Source organism: Chlorocebus sabaeus, chromosome 21 (assembly GCF_047675955.1).
Source record: "Chlorocebus sabaeus isolate Y175 chromosome 21, mChlSab1.0.hap1, whole genome shotgun sequence".
In the NCBI taxonomy this organism is placed as follows: Eukaryota; Metazoa; Chordata; class Mammalia; order Primates; family Cercopithecidae; genus Chlorocebus; species Chlorocebus sabaeus.
The window spans coordinates 113198723-113216880 of NC_132924.1; the positions used below are offsets into that span (position 1 = coordinate 113198723).

The following is an 18158-nucleotide window of genomic DNA, read 5'->3' on the forward strand; positions in this document are numbered from 1 at the left end:
GTTTGGTAAAACTGAAGAAAAGGATCATCACAAAAGTCAGGATAATGGTTATCTCTAGAAGGGAAGCAAAAAGGTGTAATGAAAAAGGTAACAGAGCATTTCTAAGGTATTGGCAAGGCTGTTTTTGCTTAATTTGGGTAGTGGTTACCTGAGTAATAACAGCCTTATTCTTTACACAGTATGAACTTGTGTGTGATCTATATAATCGACTAGTTTAATAACAGAGTAAAGTAAACATAAATACACATAAACAAAAATGTTTTGAGTTTAATCAAATTGTGATAATCTAAAACAAACAAAATATATTAGATGTGGTCCAAAATTCAGCTAAGTTGAAACAAAGGATTTTGCTTCTGCACAGTGGCTAATTTCCTTACACAAATCCAAACTGGTTCATTGTTTTACTATCACTGACATGAAACACAGTAAAGAGTTTCAGATGATTCAACCTCATTTAACCCACCATATAAGCCTTAGAACAGTCTGAGAGCTGGCAAACAATAGGCCACAATGTAAAGTAAAAAGGTTACGGATAAAAGAACAACATAATTTGGGTCACAAGACCACTATTCCTGTTTCCAGGATGAATGCTTAAAACGATGGCAATTGCTATAATGATCATTTGGCTTTTGCCTTGATGAGACTGGATTAAATCATTGTGATTGCCAGGTATTCTATACTGATCCGGCTAATAAAATGAAACATCTTAAAACAACCTACAAATACCCTTTCCTAATAATCCTTTTTAAAAAAGTCTTTAATGTACAGAGTCATGCTTTCAATCAGACCTCAATGTTTCTGAACTTTTGATGGCCTAACACAAAGACTTAAACAGTTCTAAGACTAAGCAAATTGCTCCTGTGGCTTCACGAGCAACGGCAAGATTTTGTCTTTCAGATAAAGCTCTTAATTTGTTTTAAGAAGTTAAAGAATGAGCTTCTCTTAGACATTAGTGGAAAAAAAGACCACTGTGCATCACTCCAGGAGTACAGGGTGTGTGTGGGGGGGTGTGTGTGTGTGTGTGTGTGTGTGTGTGTGTTCGTGGATAGTTTCTCCTAGCTAACCATAAGACAGGAACTTGGAGTCTTGGGACAGGAAGAGAGAAAAGAGGGGAGAAAGTACCCTGAACCAAGTATAGAATTGCCAACCTCTTAACCAGAAGGTTCAATAATTGGGATTTATTTCCACAAAACGAGGAAATTTGTATTTTTATGAGTATATAAAAGTGTTCCTGTCTGTCTAGGCTTGCACTTAAATAGGAGACTATAAACTCTATTGTCCAGTATTTTACTGAAAACTACGTATGACAACTGTACAGTCCACTGTGACATTCCTACAGCCAAGAAAAATAACTGAAAACACTGAATGCATCAGCGATTCATGATAAGGATTCATTTCTGGAGCAAAAACTGGTCTTGTGAAGAAAGGACCTGTCCCCTTCTCATGCATGGGATTCTACCCCCATCCCATAGACCAGAAGCGCTGCCAGGACATCTCTGCGCTAAGCTGTGAGGTGAAGGGTTTAGGGTACTATTGTTATATGTGTTTTATCATTTTAGTTCTGTACATCCTATCTTGGGAAGTAAATTTTTGGTTATTTCTTTTCATTTTACCTTTTCTTCTTGTTTAACTTTAAAATGGAAAAAGAAGCAAATGTTCAGAATAAACTTTACTGTTTAATCTGTTTATGTCTATTCTGAGAGTTGTCAATTATAATAGTAGCACTATTTACAAACTGACTACAAAAGTTAGACAATACAAAAAGCAGACAAACTATTCTCACTAGCACAAGAGGATGAAAAGCAGGAAATAGAAGCAAGTGACATCAGTCTCCAACTTGAGTGCTCAAAGATTATTAAACCAAAATATTAAAACATCAAAGTCTGAAATTCCACCTTTTAAAAAGTGAGTTCAAATATAAAGACAAGTTCAAAAAAGGTTTTTTTCCTTCAACTACAGAATCATGAACTTTTTTTTTGGTGGGGGGTGGAAGAGACAAAGTTTTGCTCTGTCACCATTGCATGATCTCGGCTCAATGCAACCTCTGCCTCCTGGGTTCAAGTAATTCTCCCTGCCTCAGCCTCCCAAGTAGCTGGCATTACAGGCATGCACCACCATGCCCGGCTAATTTTTGTATTTTTTTTAGTAGAGATGGGGTTTCACCATGTTGGCCAGGTTGGTCTTGAACTCCTGACCTCAGGTGATCCGCTTGCCTTGGCCTCCCAAAGTGCTGGGATTACTGAAGTGAACCATTGCACCCAGCCTAGTTTGCTTTCTTAAAAGGAAATTTTGGGAACATATGTTAGGTAACAGTCTCTTGAAATAAACTGTATTTTTGAGAGTTAGGCACTGTTACGTGCTTGATAATGTGTGCAGGCTTCTAGAGTACTAGATGGAATGAACATTTCTAATATTACCTACATTGTTCTGATCCAGGTCTTTTATAACAAATTTTCAAGAACATGGATTGTCAGGTTATGGACTAGAGACTCTAACTTGCTAAAAAGGTTCCTGGACGGGGGAAAACCATATATTTAAAAAACAAAATAGGAGTGACATCCATACTCTACTAGAAAAGGGACTCCTTCTGTAAGGTGGCTATGAGCAAACTGACAAACAATATGCATCATATCATATACAAATATGCAAATTATTAATTACCTTTCAGGGTTTCCAGCAAGTTTTTGGCTACGAACCAACATATGGCTTCAAAGAAAGGGAATTTGAAAAGATCTGGTGTTTTTAGCCTTTTCTCCATCTCATAACACCTAAATGAATTTGAAGAAATATTTAATATTAATATTAGCATTTCAAAGTTAGATAAAAGTAACCAACTTGAAAAAAAGCAGGTCATGATATATAAGACCAATGAAGTATTTTACATTTCTTAGCAACATCACATTTGGACGAGACTGAATTGTGATCTTATCCAGGTTCTGACTTTAAGGAATTTGACGGTATATTTAAGAATTGTAATGGACTTCACAGATGATCAAGATCACACATTTGGATGTGTATCCTAGTTTTAACAAAAGAGATTTTTACAAGGGTTCTACTACAAAAAATAAAACTGTGTGTTTCTGAAAACAGCTCCATGTATCCACAACAGTGCAATACTCACCCAAAAGTTTTATTTAGGCTCAACTAGGTATTCCAGGTCAAGACCACAGTTGGCACGCATTACACAGGAGCCATCCCTCCCTCAGGGACAGCTCAGGTACAAAAAGACAAGATCCACACTTGGTCGGTGTGGGAGCTGTTTAAAGCTGCTTAAAGCCTTATGCCCTGTAAGAGCCACCATCTCTTGTAATAACGCCACACACAAATGCATAGCTTCTAGGAATCTCTACGAGTGTGTCAAGTTACAAGAGTTACCACATTCAGGCAAGTCCAAAGACATGGCTCCTTACTAGGTATTTCTAGTTCTCCCAGTCCTGATGCAGTTTATCAATCAGGAATCATTTTTACCATAAGCAGTATTACCTAGTAAAAGTCAACACTCATTAGACTATCAGGGGAAGAGAGTTATGCAAAGGTCAAATTCTCATACAGAGGAGAAACAGCTATTAATCCTTTACCTACAGCAAAATTAAAGCAGGTGTTTCGACAGCAGTCCTAACTCAGGGTTGCTTTTTTCTAGTACCGTATGTCACATCTCAGTCTGACTAGATTTTGTTCATCTCCCTCACTGCAAAAATAGCCAAAGGAGAACACATACATTTTCACAAAATTTTGAAACTTGGAGTATTATCTGAGTAAGTTCCTTTTTGTTGTTGTTGTTTTAGATTTGAAATGCAAAGTATCCCCCTGGCAAAATTTTAAAATACTACTTTTGTTAAAAGCTCTTATTATTAATAATATCTCAGGGACTATTTCCATGGAATCTCAAATAAAACATGCTATTGATTTTTTTTAAGTTAAAAAAAAAGAGTATCCTATTTTTAAAAAGGATAAAAGGTCATTTAAATGCTGACACAAACCTGAGCTGCATGCCAATGTTAAGGTTGTGCAGGAAGTTCCCCCCAAAAGCCATACAGTCCTGAGAAGTGAGCACAGCATGGATCCACCCTGAAATGGTTAAAAATATATAAAGCAGTCATTTTTCAAAGTGTAAACCAAATAGGATATCTACCTGTGAAGTAACTCAAAATATCAGTATCAGTTTATTTCATATTTCAGTGCTAGAGAAGTTAGCTTATTATAATACATAGATTTAATTAAATATTTATTAAATGCCTATTATATGGTAGGCTCTATGCTGAGTTTGAGAAATAAGGTGAAGGCTTTTGTAGTTCTTAGTGTATTTGCTTTTTTCCTTTTAAAAATAGAGATGGGGTCTCAGTTTGTTGCCCAGGCTAGTCTCAAATTCCTGGCCTCAAGTGATCCTCTCACCTTGGCCTCCCAAAGTGCTGAAATTAAGGCGTGAGCCACTGTGCCCAGCCTGTTTTTGTTTTTTAGTTTAAAAACACAACCCAACTTTATATTAGAGATTTTACTCTCAGACCAGTCAAATCTGGTTTGATTTAGAAAAGCACATTTTCCATTAGAGAACACACGAGGATTGGTGGGACACTCCATCGTCCTGGTGTCATCCTGAAATCAGTGCCCTGAAAGGACTAAGCAGAGGAGGATCAGGAGTCAACCTGAGACCTGACTCTGTAAGAAGGAAAAGGTATATCACCCACATTTAATTATGAAGGGTTATGGTCCTACAAATATAGGAGTTGCCAAAAAATGATATTTTGTATTCCCATACAAATGCTTACAAAGTGAGAACCATTTCTAAGACATGACATCTAACTTTTGAAAAAAGTGTTGGCAGACTTAAAGACTTCACCAGAAATAAATATATACAAACATATTTGTATGCAAATTAGCTTTTAAAATACACAAATCCCATTTTCTTTATATTTTTCATCTTTTGACCCCTCACTGAACTGTAACACAAAACAAAAACCCTCAAAGGACTCACTTTCAAGTGTGCCCATTTCTGTGCTCAAAGGCACAAAGCCTTGAGCTTGACCTTGAAACCACAAATTAGAAGTCTGTGCCAACTCCAAATCCTACACATCAGTGGTTCTCAATAGCGGCAGTACTGCCTGTTCAGGATGTTTTGGAACGTTTAGGGGCTTTTCTGATTGTCTCAATGATCTGGGAGCACTACTGGCATTTTGTGAGTGGGAGCCAGGAGTGCAACATGTGAGACAGTTCCACACAAAATGAAATTGTCCTGCATCACTCGGGACTGTCAAATTTTCCTGCGCATTCATATAGGTACAAAGCCTGTCCTATTAACTATCTCAGCCTAGAAATTACAACTCCATTATTATATATTATATATATCTGTACATACAGACATGCACACACAGTATATTTTCACGGTTTTGGCACAATTTCCTGAAATACAAAAACTGTACTGTAGTTTGTTTGAAAGCTTGTCAGTTGCTGACTACCTTGGGAAAAAAAAATCACTTTGCCTACAGCAGTGGTTCTCCAAATATGGTCCCCATACCAGCAGCACCTGAATCAGCCAAGAACTTGTTAGAAATACACATTCTCAGGCCCACTCCAGCTCCACAGAATCCGAACCTTGGCCATGAGGTCCAGCAATCTGTGTTGTAACCAGTCCTCCAGGTGATTCTGATAGTCCAGGAAGTATCAGTACCTACACCAGTGCTACTGATAGAATTTGTGTTGCCACTAACACACACCTAGATCGATTTCCTTCCTTATGCAATTACCATTTCATTCTCTTCTCTAATGCTGCTGTGCCTAAACAGGCACATACTGAAATAGCATTTCATTATAAATCACCTTTTAATTTCTTTATATTCTAGTTAGGATATTAAATCAATAAAAAACATTATTCTATGAATGTCAATTTATGATTTTCAAGAGGGTACAACAAAATACTTGATATAAAAGCAAGAAGTAGGAAGATTTAAGGGAGGGGCATTCACAATGTGAATCAGCCCATTCACAATGAAAATACTGATACTTATCTAGGCAAATATTCTGGTAGTTCTAAGGCATGTCTTCATTTGTTCAACACACTATTATTATTATATACACCAGAGGCAAGGCTTTCAGCAGGGCCTGTGGGGACAGATCCCTGTGAACTATACAGTCATTAGAGTCACCAAAACCAGCACACAATTCTCAAAACCACTGGTCTGGACAGTCTATACTCTACATTCATTTACATCTCAAAATGACAGACCTGATACCTACACCTGAGACGACAGCTAAGACTGATACTCAATCCTTTCTTTGAGGGTCTCTCAAGACACACCCTTTGCCTCCTAACTTCCCTAGGACAGCAGCCCAGATTCTTACTGGCTTGGTCTTTAACAGCAATGGAGAGCTGACCATAGTTAAGACTATCAAAATTAAAAACTTTCGTGCATCAAAGGACATTATCAACAAAGTGAGCAGATAACCCACAAAATGGGAGCAAATATTTGCAAATCATACATACTGATATGGGTCTAGTACATAGAATAAAGAATGCTTACAAACTCAACAATTAAAAAGGACAAATAACCCTATTTTAAAATGAGCAAAGGGTTTGAATAGACATTTCTCCAAAGAGAATATGCAAATGCCCAACAAGAAAAATGCTGAGCATCATTACTCATTATGGAAATGCAAATTCAAATCATGACACATCACACCACTAGAATAGAAGGCAATTACAGCACTGGTGAGGGTGTGGAGAAACTGGACTCCAAATACACTGCTGGTGGGAACGTAAAATGGTGCAGCTATTTGGAGAACAGGTCACCAATTCCTCAAGAAGTTAACTGTAGTTAAACCACGTAATGCAGCAATTCTACTACAAGCTATATTTACCCAAGAGAAATGAAAACATACCTCCACATAAAAAATTGTATACAAACGTTCAAAGCAGCACTATTCAAACAGCCAAAATGTGGAAACAACCCAAAGTCCACCAACTGGTAAATGGATAAACAAAAGAGGGTAAAGCTGAGTACCCCTTATCCAAAACGCTTGGAACCAGAAGTACTGATTTTTTTTTTTGGATCTTGGAATATTTGCATTATATACTTACCAGCTGAGCATCCCTAATCTGAAAATCCAAAATCCAAAATGCCTCAGTAAGCATTTCCTCTTGAGGGTCATGCAGATGCTCAAAAGCTTTCAATTTTGGAGCAGTTCAGGTTTTAGACTTTTGGATTTGGGATGCTCAACCTGTATATCCCACAATGGAACATTAGTGGGCCATGAAAAGATGAAGTAATGATACATGCTACAACATGGATGAGCCTAGAAGATAACAGGCTAAGTGAAAGAAGCTAGATGCAAAAGCCCACATGTTGTATGATTCCATCTACATAAAGTATCCAAAGAGGTAAATCCACAGTGACAGAAAGTACATTCGTGGTTGCCAGGGGCTCAGGAGAGGTGGGAATGGAGAGTAACTACTAAAGAGTACGGGGTTTCTTTTTGAGACAAGGAAAGTGTTCTGGAATTAGTAGTTGGCTTTTAATTAGAACCTCTGGGTTTAACATGTTTGGAAAGTAGTTTTTATGACATTTGTTTGCCCAACTTTATTAATCTACTAAAAATCGCTGAGTTGTAAACTTTAAAAGGCTGAATATTATGGTATGTGAATTTTTTCTCAATAAAAATAAAAATGAAGGCAAATGATATAAATACTATGCCAAAAGAAGTCCTAACTAGAAGAGAAAACCTCTAAGGAACAAAACCTAAAAAGTCCAAGATCAGAATTATTTCTTAACAAATGTCATAAAAATTACTTTCCAAACATGTTAAAGCCAGAGGTTCTAATTAAAAGCCAACTCTATGTGACTGAGTATCAATCATGGTGAGTAGAGGATGGGATTAAAACCTTACCTGTAGGAACAAATAACGTATGTCCCTGCTTTACGACACATTTGTAGCATTTATCCACCTTATCTCCAAAGAACACCTCACTCTGGGTCACAGATGAACTCCAAGATTCATAACGTGCCAAATTTTCATCTGCTGGCTTTATTAAATAAAAAATCTTCTCACCCTAAAAGGAAGTATCATACTATTTTTGAAAAAGGAAAAGCCACACTCAGGCTAGCCTACATTGATGCAATTTCCCAATACAAATTAAATTAGAAAATTATCAGATTTTTTTAGGTTCAAAAGACGTATTTCACACACCTGATCAGTAGCTATTGCCCTTAGTAAACATTTTCATGTTTAAAGCTCCCCCTCCTCGACTGACAAGGAGTCAATAAAGTAGTGTTGAAATAGCTGCAAGACAGGAGGGCACAGAAGCACAAACATCCCACTGACCTCCTCTCATTGTCAAGTAGAGAAGTAAATATGTGTTGACAGGCCCACAGTCATCTCTGCAAGCTTTGCCCTTTCTACTAAGATCCATAGCATAATGATTATTTTTAAAAATCTATAAATAAACTTCCTTTAACAAACTAATTCTTTGCTTCTTCATGAAAAAAAAACAAAAACAAACAAACAAAAAAAAACAAAAAAAAACCAGGAACCCAAGGACCCAGCATCAAATATAGCCCAGAACATTGCTGAGGCACAAGCATCTGATATAGATGAAGACTGAGTTTCTACATCAGTACGCTGCAATAGAACTTTCTGTGATGATGGAAATGTTTTGTATCTGTGCTAACCAATACAGTAGTCATCAGCCACATGTGGCTACTGAGCACTTGAAATGTGCCTAGTATAAACAAGGAACTGAATTTTTAATTACATTCCATTTTAATCATTTAAATTTAGTCACACATGGCTAGTGGTAACTGTTTTGAACAATGCAGCTCCAGATAAAGCAAGGTGAATATAAATTGAAAAGAATTGGTTTTTTGTTTGTTCAGTTTTTTGAGATAGAGTCTCATTCTGTTGCCCAGGCTGGAGTGCAGTGGTGCAATCACAGCGCACTGTGGCCTCAACTTCCTGGGCTCAAGTGATCCTCCTGCCTTAGCCTCTTGAGTAGCTGTGACTACAGGGATGAGCCATCATGCCTGGCTACTTTTTTTATTTTTATTTTTAGAGACAGGGTCTCACTATGCTGCTCAGGCTGGTCTTGAACTCTTGGGCTCAAATAATTTTCCCGGGTTGGCCTGCTCTCAAAGTGCTGGGATTACGGGTGTAAGCCACCACACCCAGCCAAGAACTGGTATTTTTATGGCATTCCTGACTTATCCAACAAGCTATCCTAGCCCAACATTAAGGCCAGAAGCAATTATTACTGTAATTTTGCTCCTTCATAGATGTTTAATTCAGGGATTAAAGGATAATTAACTAGGGGGAAAAGAATCAAAAAGAGACAAAAGGCTAAAAGAAACCAACTTAAAAGATGAGGGCAGAAAGCAAATCTAATATAAATTTAGAAGTCAAAGCTCTTCCATTATTTAAGATTTTTTAAAAATATCGTTAAGTTTAAAGGCAAAGTGAGAGTTCCTGGTTAAAAAGTAAAAAAAAAAAAAAAAAAAAAAAAACAACTTCCCCTTTTACAAGTAACATTTATAAGAAATGACTATACCACTGAAAAACTAGGGCTATCTGTTTGTCAGTGAGAGAACAAAAAATACCCCAATCTTACCCAGAGGACATGGTACCAGACTGAAGTTCCACCGAAGTCAATGTGGAAATCTGTATAGCTGTCTTGAACTCCCATTAAGCAATATTTCTGAACAAATGGCTTGGGAAAGACTGAATCATCTGGCCAATAATTTTCTACCCAGGAAAGTTTTTTGGCTATATCAGGGACCTCCACCAATTCAGACATCCTTTTAAAAAAGAAACACACACACATACCCACATCATGCAAATTAAAAATTCTTAAAAACTGCTTCTTCCATCTATTCCCAAACCAAATAATTAAATGGAACTTAAGGTTAACAACAACACTTAAAAGTTTAAGATACATGTTTTTTGTTTCTGAGACTCAGATTTGCTCTGTTGCCTAGGCTGGAGTGCGGTGGCGTGATCTCGGCTCACTGCAAACTCTGTCCTGCCAGGTTCAAGAGATTCTCGTGCCTCAGCCTCTCTGAGTAGCTGGGATTACAGGCATGTGCCATCACACCCAGTTGATTTTTGTATTTTTAGTAGAGAGGGGGTTACACCATGTTGGCCAGGCTGGTTTTGAACTCCTGGCATCAAGCAATCTACCCACCTTGGCCTCCCAAAACGCTGGGATTACAGGCATAAGCCACCGTGCCCAGTCACAAATTTAAAATACATCTTATTTCTAAACATCTCTGAGCGTCCCAATGCAAAATTTATAACACTGCTACCACTGGACAACTTTAGAAGTCACAACTATGTTTCTTCCTAAAATAAATACATCATTAAACTACATTTAGCTAACACTCAGAATGCTAAACCAAAATGCCAAGAACTACTCACTTTGTATCTGAAAATTCAAGGCTGATCACATTTAACACTTTTGGTCTGTTAGGATTCATGAAGTATTTAACATAATTGTGAAGTGTCATCTTGCTGTCTGCCTGTCTCGCCACATCAATGACATCTATCACTTTGTCACCACCTGCAGAGAAAAATTACAGTCTTCTTATTGGACTTTTAAGAGTTACATCAGCAGATGCCCTAATCAAAAAATATCTTAACTTAGTATGATATTTAAACCAAGTATAAAACTATGTAATCTAGACAAAGATTCTCCCTACACTCTTAATTTCCCAAGTTCAATTGGACCTTTCAGGAAAAAAGGGACAATTTTTCAGAGGAAAAGGAAAGCAGTGAGACAGAGTTGCATAATTTACACCAAACATAAAAATGTATACGGCTTATAAAGCTTTCTGTATAGCAATGATATCTTGGTGTACAGCTCATAATGACAAAAAATACATTACATTGGCATGTAGAAATTGTGCAACATTTTCTGGATTTCAGTTTTCTCAGGCATAAAGTGGGGAGACTGACTTTTCCCTTTCACTTTTGTAACACTTAAAATATTCTAAGGCTATCATTTCAAAAAAACACATGACTCATTGGGGAATTAGCATGCAAGTTGACCAGGATATTTTCTGCCCTCCTGGTATTGTCTTCTAATATTCTCCTTCAAGAAAAAATTAGTGATTGGGAAGCAAAAATCAGTTCACATTAGTACCAGTGTCCGAAGGCCTGAGTTTCAAATTGTGATTAATTTATAGTTTTCATATAAATCCATGAGGTAATGTTTACAGACCACTGCACTGCTACACTAGGAAGCACAAATAGTTTGACAATGGACTATGGGATAAGGTAGAATTCAAAATATGGTAATACTTAACCAATTTGAAATAAAAAAGCAAATAAATGCCATTTTCTTACTTTAATGCAACTTCATATAGGTTTAGAAAGTCTTGCCTTATAGACTTCTTTATCTTCAGGAAGTAACACAGTTCTGTTCATAGTATTTAACTGAAGTGCTCTGCAGTACCAAAAAGTTAGCTATCAAGCAGCTTGAGCATTTTTTTCCTGCACATGTATTACACTAGCTATTTGTTTTACAGTTGCTATCTATGCAAATAGGTTCAGGTTAATCCTTAGCCCCGTCCTCTTACTTGCCAAATACTCAAATTTAGCTGAATGTGAAGTTATAATATTTAGATAGATTTCCTTAGTGAAACAATAATCTATGAGAACTGTTAACTAATGGCTCAATAAAGGGACAAGTTCTCAGATATTCCATGCTGAGGAGATAATGTAGTAAATATACAATTTTGAGTCAAAATAGATTTGGGATCTAATCTACTGCTGACAAGGAGTAACATCTACATATAGTCAGCTTTATCTATAAATATGATGAGAATGAATGAAATGACTGAAAATGTCAACAACGTGGCAAGGAGTAAAGGGTTTCCCCCTTTATTTCTCACGACTTTCTGTTTCTTTGGGAAATTTTCAAAATCACAAATTAAGTCCAGACATCATTAAATGGCAATATTCACCAAGTCATTACTATAAAAACAGGATTGAAAATGATCTGCTCTTTTTACCACCTTTCCTCGAAGCAGCAGCAGGTCACAAAGCAGACTACAGAGGACTAACTGTGCAGCTGGTATACTGGGATCTGGGAATTTTGCACCTGTATTCTACAGATGCCTACAATCAATCAAATTTTCCAATATCTTCTTCCTGGTACCTATATCTATTCCTCAGTAATGATTTTCCCTAAGCAAGTATCAGAAAACTTAATGGCACAAAAGAAAGCAGCAGGATGAAGCTGAGTAAATAGGAACAAGCAAAATATGTCATTCTGTTTTTCTGGCAGCTGTAGGTCTGCTGAGAAAAATTAGTTTTCAATATAGATGATACTGAGTCTCATTTTTCTGAGCAGAAAACTAAACTAAGTTGACATTTCTTCATTTAACCTTTAATATTACCAGGACTATCATTTTTACTTTTACCACGTTTTCCCAGGTACTTAAAGAAATAAAGTTCGTACCTACATAACGTTCCACATCCATCACAGAAAATGTAGGTGGAGGGAGCCTGAGTCCTAGATCATCTAATTTAGGGACCATAATAGGGACCTCAAATCCATGTTTCTCCAGATATCTTTGTGTCAGCTGGCTGCCATGCATCTTTACAATTATTTCATCGGCACTAAGAAAAAACATAAGAATAAAAATGTCATTTTTATTGGTAAGTTCAGTTTAAAAAAAATACTGTGGTGATGGGTTAATTCATATACTGGATTATCTATATCACTGGATCTTAACTTATCATATCTCATTCTTCTTTTAATGACAAATGTTTTATAAATCTCCCTTTGCTATCCTAAACTAAAATTTATAATGTAATATACATAATTCAATACATATAATTAGAAATATATATAAAGTGCTCTAAATGCAAAAAGAAAAACCCAACCTAGTTTATAGTAAAATATGTACAAGTTGAGTAACCCTAATCCAAAAATACAAACTCTAAAATGCTCCAAAATCCAAAATGTTTTGAGTGTTGATATGATGCTCAAAGGAAGTGCTTATTGGAGTATTTCAGATTTTCAGATTAGGGATGCTCAGTTGCTAAGTATAACGCAAATGTTCCAAAATCCAAAAAAAAAAAAAAAAAAAAAAAAGAGTCTGAAATCGTTTCTGAAACACTTCTGTTCCTTAGCATTTTGGATAAGGAACACTCAACCTGTATTTCAGTATGTAAACTACACTAGAAGACATAATAAAATAATAGGATGCTTACAACTAGTTGTAATGAATGGTTAGATTTAAGTTAAGTAGAAACACCAGAAGCCACTTGATACAGGCTACGTAGAAATTTGGGAGAACAAAAGGTAGAGTGTACATTAGAATAAAAACTAGTCAGGCCAGGCACGGTGGCTCACATCTGTAATTTCCAGCACTTTGGGAGGCTGAGGTGAGTGGATCACCTGAGATCAGGAGTTCGAGACCAGCCTGACCAACATGGTGAAACCTCGTCTCTACTAAAAATACAAAAATTAGCTGGGTGTGGTGGTGGGCATCTATAATCCCAGCTACTTGGGAGGCTGAGGCAGAAGAATTGCTTGAACCTGGGAGACGGAGATTGCGCCACTGCACTCCAGCCTGTGTGACAAGAGCAAAACTCCATCTCAAAAATAAATAAATACATAAATAAATAAAAACAAAAACTAGTCAGATTTTATCTGACTATAAAATTCTACACAACTATCTAAAGTCTAATGGAACACAGAACAATTAATTCTTATTCTGCATACTGGAAGATGACTAGCATCCCTGGTCCCTGCCCACTGAGACAAGTGTCCAAAATGCTCCCATTGAAAACTACTGATTTAAATGATCCGTTACAACCAGTATTTAGTAAGTCTTTTTTTTGAGATGGAGTCTCGCTCTGTCGCCCAGGCTGGAGTGCGGTGGCACGATCTCAGCTCATTGCAAGCTCCGCCTCCTGGGTTCAGGACATTCTCCTGCCTCAGCCTCCCGAGTAGCTGGGACTACAGGTGCCTGCCACCACGACCGGCTAATTATTTGTATTTTTAGTAGAGATGGGTTTCACTGTGTTAGCCAGGATGGTCTTGATCTTCTGATCTTGTGATCCGCCCACCTTGGCCTCCCAAAGTACTGGGAATACAGGTGTGAGCCACCGCACTGGGCCTAGTAAGTCTTAATACCAGGTAGTAACTTTAAGCCAAGAATGGTTGGATCTCTAGTTGCCCTCTCTAATGACCAACAGATTACAGGCATTACATTAACATAAGTGTAGTTTGTCCCTTTGCCCACCAGATCTCTTCCAATGGGGCATTCCAGTTTTTATCTCCCAATTGCTCGCAGGATATGGCTGCTATACATTCAAAATTAAGTGTGACACTTGCCTTAAAGGTTAAAACACAATAGTCTCCACTTCTACAATTAGATCTTAACTATCTGATGTCACCTGCTGCCTAGGTGGCAAGAAGACAGGAGAAAAAGGAGATGCTGGTTCTCCGAATTACTGGGCTCCGATCTTCCGATCCTCTCCATAAGGCAAGGGCAAGTCTGAGGCCTAAGAAAACTGAGAGTCCTCTCCTAGATATTCTTGTTCTTCTTCACTTGACTCATCTACTGAACTGGAGCTCTGTATTACCTCTCAGTTTCCCCAATAAGCATCCACAACTGTCCCTCCTTCCCCCAACCTCTGAGGATTAAATAATTCCTTCAACTTCAATCTAAAGAAGAATTTTAAATCACTTGTATTCCCTGATCTCAAATGTTTGGTGTTTTACTCCCTCTTTTGATCAAACATATATAATGACAAGTGTTTAAAATATAGGTACATTTTTTGCAAGAGGAAAATCTGGAGACAAACTAAACATATATCATATGGGGATGGTTAAGCAAATTATGGTACCTATAGATTACTGCATACTACACAGCATTTAGGAAGTGAGGTAAATCTATGCATATGTATGGAAGGATATCTATGAAATATAAGAGTAAAAAAGGCAAATTGTACAACACTATGCATAACATAATCCCATTTTAAGAACATTATATATATCCATACATCCATATACATAAATGTTTTAATGTTTTTATGTAGAAAAGGGTCTCAAAAAACTTACACTAAGTCTTAAAATAGGGGAGGGGAAAGATAACTCATTCACTTTATTTTATACGCTTCTGTGTTAATCATATTGAGTATGTGTAATTTAACAATTATTGCTATTCTACTATGGTTTGAAATGATATAAAGCTTTATGGCATTAAAACCCAAAGATCCTGAACTAATGGTAATTACATTTTGGACATTTGTGATCTCTATAACCTGATCTCATTTGTGGTCACTGGCAGTAAAGTCACATAAATTATTAGGCCAGTGTTTTTAACACTACATTTTTGTGTCAGAAACCTATTTGGAAAAAAAAGAAAGCTATAGCTCCTCTCCCTGAGAAATGGACACTCCCAACTGACACTAAATTCTACATACCATTCATTTTAGGGAGCTCACAAACCTCTCGTAGGCCCACCAACAGAACCAGACTGAAAACTTTGGGCCTAGGTGCCAAACCAATCAAGCATGAGCCAATAAAAAAGAAAACATGCGAACATTTCTCCCACAACTTGGAAACTGATAAAAAAGAATATTTGAGAATAAGGTATTTAACACCACAAAAATCATGTGGAAACACTACATTTTAAATATGTGTTCTTTCTGTCTCTCAACAGACCTGAATGATAAGCCAATGATGCTTATCACTATATGTTTCTGTGTAAGGATTAAGGGGCAGGGGGCTAGAGAGGAATTCTAAAGACTAAGGAGAAATAGCAGGGGTTTTATCATTTCAGGATCTGAAATAATTCCATAATAAGCTGCATGTGATACTGTGATTTAAATTTAAATTGTGCTTCCCCTCTTTAACAAGCCTGGCTATGATCTTGTGTAAAAGTCTATTAAGCATTATCACTTTAAATAGATGTCAGGCAGTGAGTAGGAAATGATCCAAATTAGCATGATTAAATGCTTTATAATGCTTTCAACTCTGAGCCACACAACTCAAATATATTCTATTATTTTTTTAAAAATCAAAAGCCCACTCCTGCAGTGGTTGTGTGTGCTTCTGGTGGACCTAGGGCAAAGATGCATATAAAAGCAATGGAGAAAAAGCAGAGTTGGGAAAATAGGAGAAGGTGAGGCAAAAGAAAAAAAAAACAGGCAGCAGCTGCGTATCATAAGGAACCAAGTACTGGGAACAACTCCCTCAGGTTAGCGTATTTCAAACTTTTTGGACTGTGGCCCACACCTAAATGTTTTTATAGGGTGACCCAGTGTGCATATACATGTAACAAAAGTTCCAAGAAAATATGCTTACTTACTTCCACCTATTACTTGGAATGTACTGATACTTTTCTATTTCATTAAGGAAGTAAAAAGGTGAAAAGGTGGCTGAGGACAATAATGGGTTGCAGCCTAAGTTTGAAAACATTGCCTTTACGTAATACCACTCTATGAGACGACATTCTTACATTCTTACGTTTTCTTTTATCAGAGTAAGTTTCCATACCTTGGGAAGACTCGAGAGCGTAATTCCTTAATGAAAGTTCTAGTTCCAGCTTGCACTGGTTTGGAACCATCATCAATTTCTGTGTAGTCATGCCTGTGCCAGTTCCTCCTCTTTTTCACTGGATTTTTAAAAGATTTTAAAAAAATGATTTTGGTAACTGGTGATACTATATGCTTTCTAATCATTATATCCAACATAATCAGAAATAACAATTGTAAATACATTAAAAACACTCAAGTTTTTTTTTGTTGTTTTTAAGACCACACACGTTTATATATATTTGGATTGAGAAAATGAATCACAAGCCATATAAAATTGAGATAAATTGGAAAACTCTAAGGTAAGTACCATGTCTATTCCCAGCTGCCTAGAACAAAAGATCCATTAAAAATCCATGGCGTGAATTTCCACCATGGGTTGGAAGGATGGAGGACAAAGGTTTTCCTGCAACTTTCCCAACCACCTCCCACCAGTGCAGCGAGTGCTCCCATGGTTGAGAATCAAATACAGGTGTGTTTCTAAACGCTGGAACAAAGCGGTCTTGCTGCCACATGAGTGGAGCCCGGAGCTCGGATTCTGAAATCCAAACCCAGGCCTGCCATCACCAGGCTGCATGGAGAATGAAGACACGGAGCCAGGCAGATGGTCTCTCCATGCATCCATCTTAACATGCAGCCATGGGAAGGAAACTGGGATGGGAGTTGTGTTCCTCCCCAAAATTCATTTCTTTGGTTGCCTGATCTCAACTCCTGCCTTAGACATCCCATCCCCAACTCTCTTTCTCCTTCATTTTTATCCCTTCATGTTACACCCAGTGAATGCTGCTTGTCTTAAAACTGAAACAGCACGGATGGGGAGTGCATGAACTCTACAGGATGAGGGTGCTCTGCACTAGCTCCTCTGAAACCTGAGTCCTCTGTTCACTCTGCACACACATCACAGAGGGCTGCCGGCCGGTGGCCAAGGCGTTTGGTGAGGGCCCCATCTCGTGGACCCTCCAGATGCCCCTTTATCCTCTCTGAGCTTGAACACTGGGGCTTGAAAGGTGGCCAAAGAGCTGGCGAGGACACAAATATGGGGCATTCAAACTCCTAGGAAATATCACAATTTTGCTCCCACGCCCAGGGGACTAGGAGTGGGGTGAAAGAGCCCATCGTACTAGAACGAATGTGGATCCTTATCCCCAGAGGTAGAATCATTTTACCCAGTACCAGAAACACTAGCTTCCAGTTCTTGTTTTTACAGTAACTCCTGATAGCAGCAGACCTTGTCCCCTCCCACTTCCAGTACCCTCCGCCCCTTGCAAAGGGGCCACAAAGTGCATGCACGGCTAACCGTGTGGATGCTGCCCACAGCCACGGCCACTCACCCCTCGCTCGTGTGCACAGCCTCCCCACATATATACACAGGTACATGTAACGCGTGGTGGCCAGAGAGACATTTACACTGTGAGTGTGAGGCCCGGCTTAGGCCTGCATCCTTGGGCAGGGTCTGCCCCTTGGTCCCAGGGTCCTAAGGCTGCTCTGCAGCCAGCCCCGAGCCTTAGTGTTTTATCCTGAGGATGGAGGGGTTGAAAACACTCAAGTTTTTAATGCATTTCCAGGCCTGAGAATTTTGCTTAATGTAATGCTGCAATTACAGACAATTAACTGTGGATTTT

The 18158-nt window shown here is 37.9% G+C and overlaps 1 protein-coding gene across 1 annotated transcript in view; it reads right to left on the minus strand.

Moving 5' to 3' along the window:
- Positions 1–18158, minus strand: part of KDM7A (lysine demethylase 7A) — a 95494-nt gene that overhangs the window by 34266 nt on the left and 43070 nt on the right. Inside the window, exons 3-9 of the mRNA XM_007983138.3 lie at positions 16499–16616; positions 12443–12603; positions 10399–10540; positions 9593–9779; positions 7879–8041; positions 3981–4068; positions 2662–2768 (exon numbers count right to left, since the gene is read on the minus strand). Coding sequence (XP_007981329.2) covers positions 2662–2768; positions 3981–4068; positions 7879–8041; positions 9593–9779; positions 10399–10540; positions 12443–12603; positions 16499–16616 — 966 coding nt within the window. The remainder of the gene's footprint in view (positions 1–2661; positions 2769–3980; positions 4069–7878; positions 8042–9592; positions 9780–10398; positions 10541–12442; positions 12604–16498; positions 16617–18158) is intronic.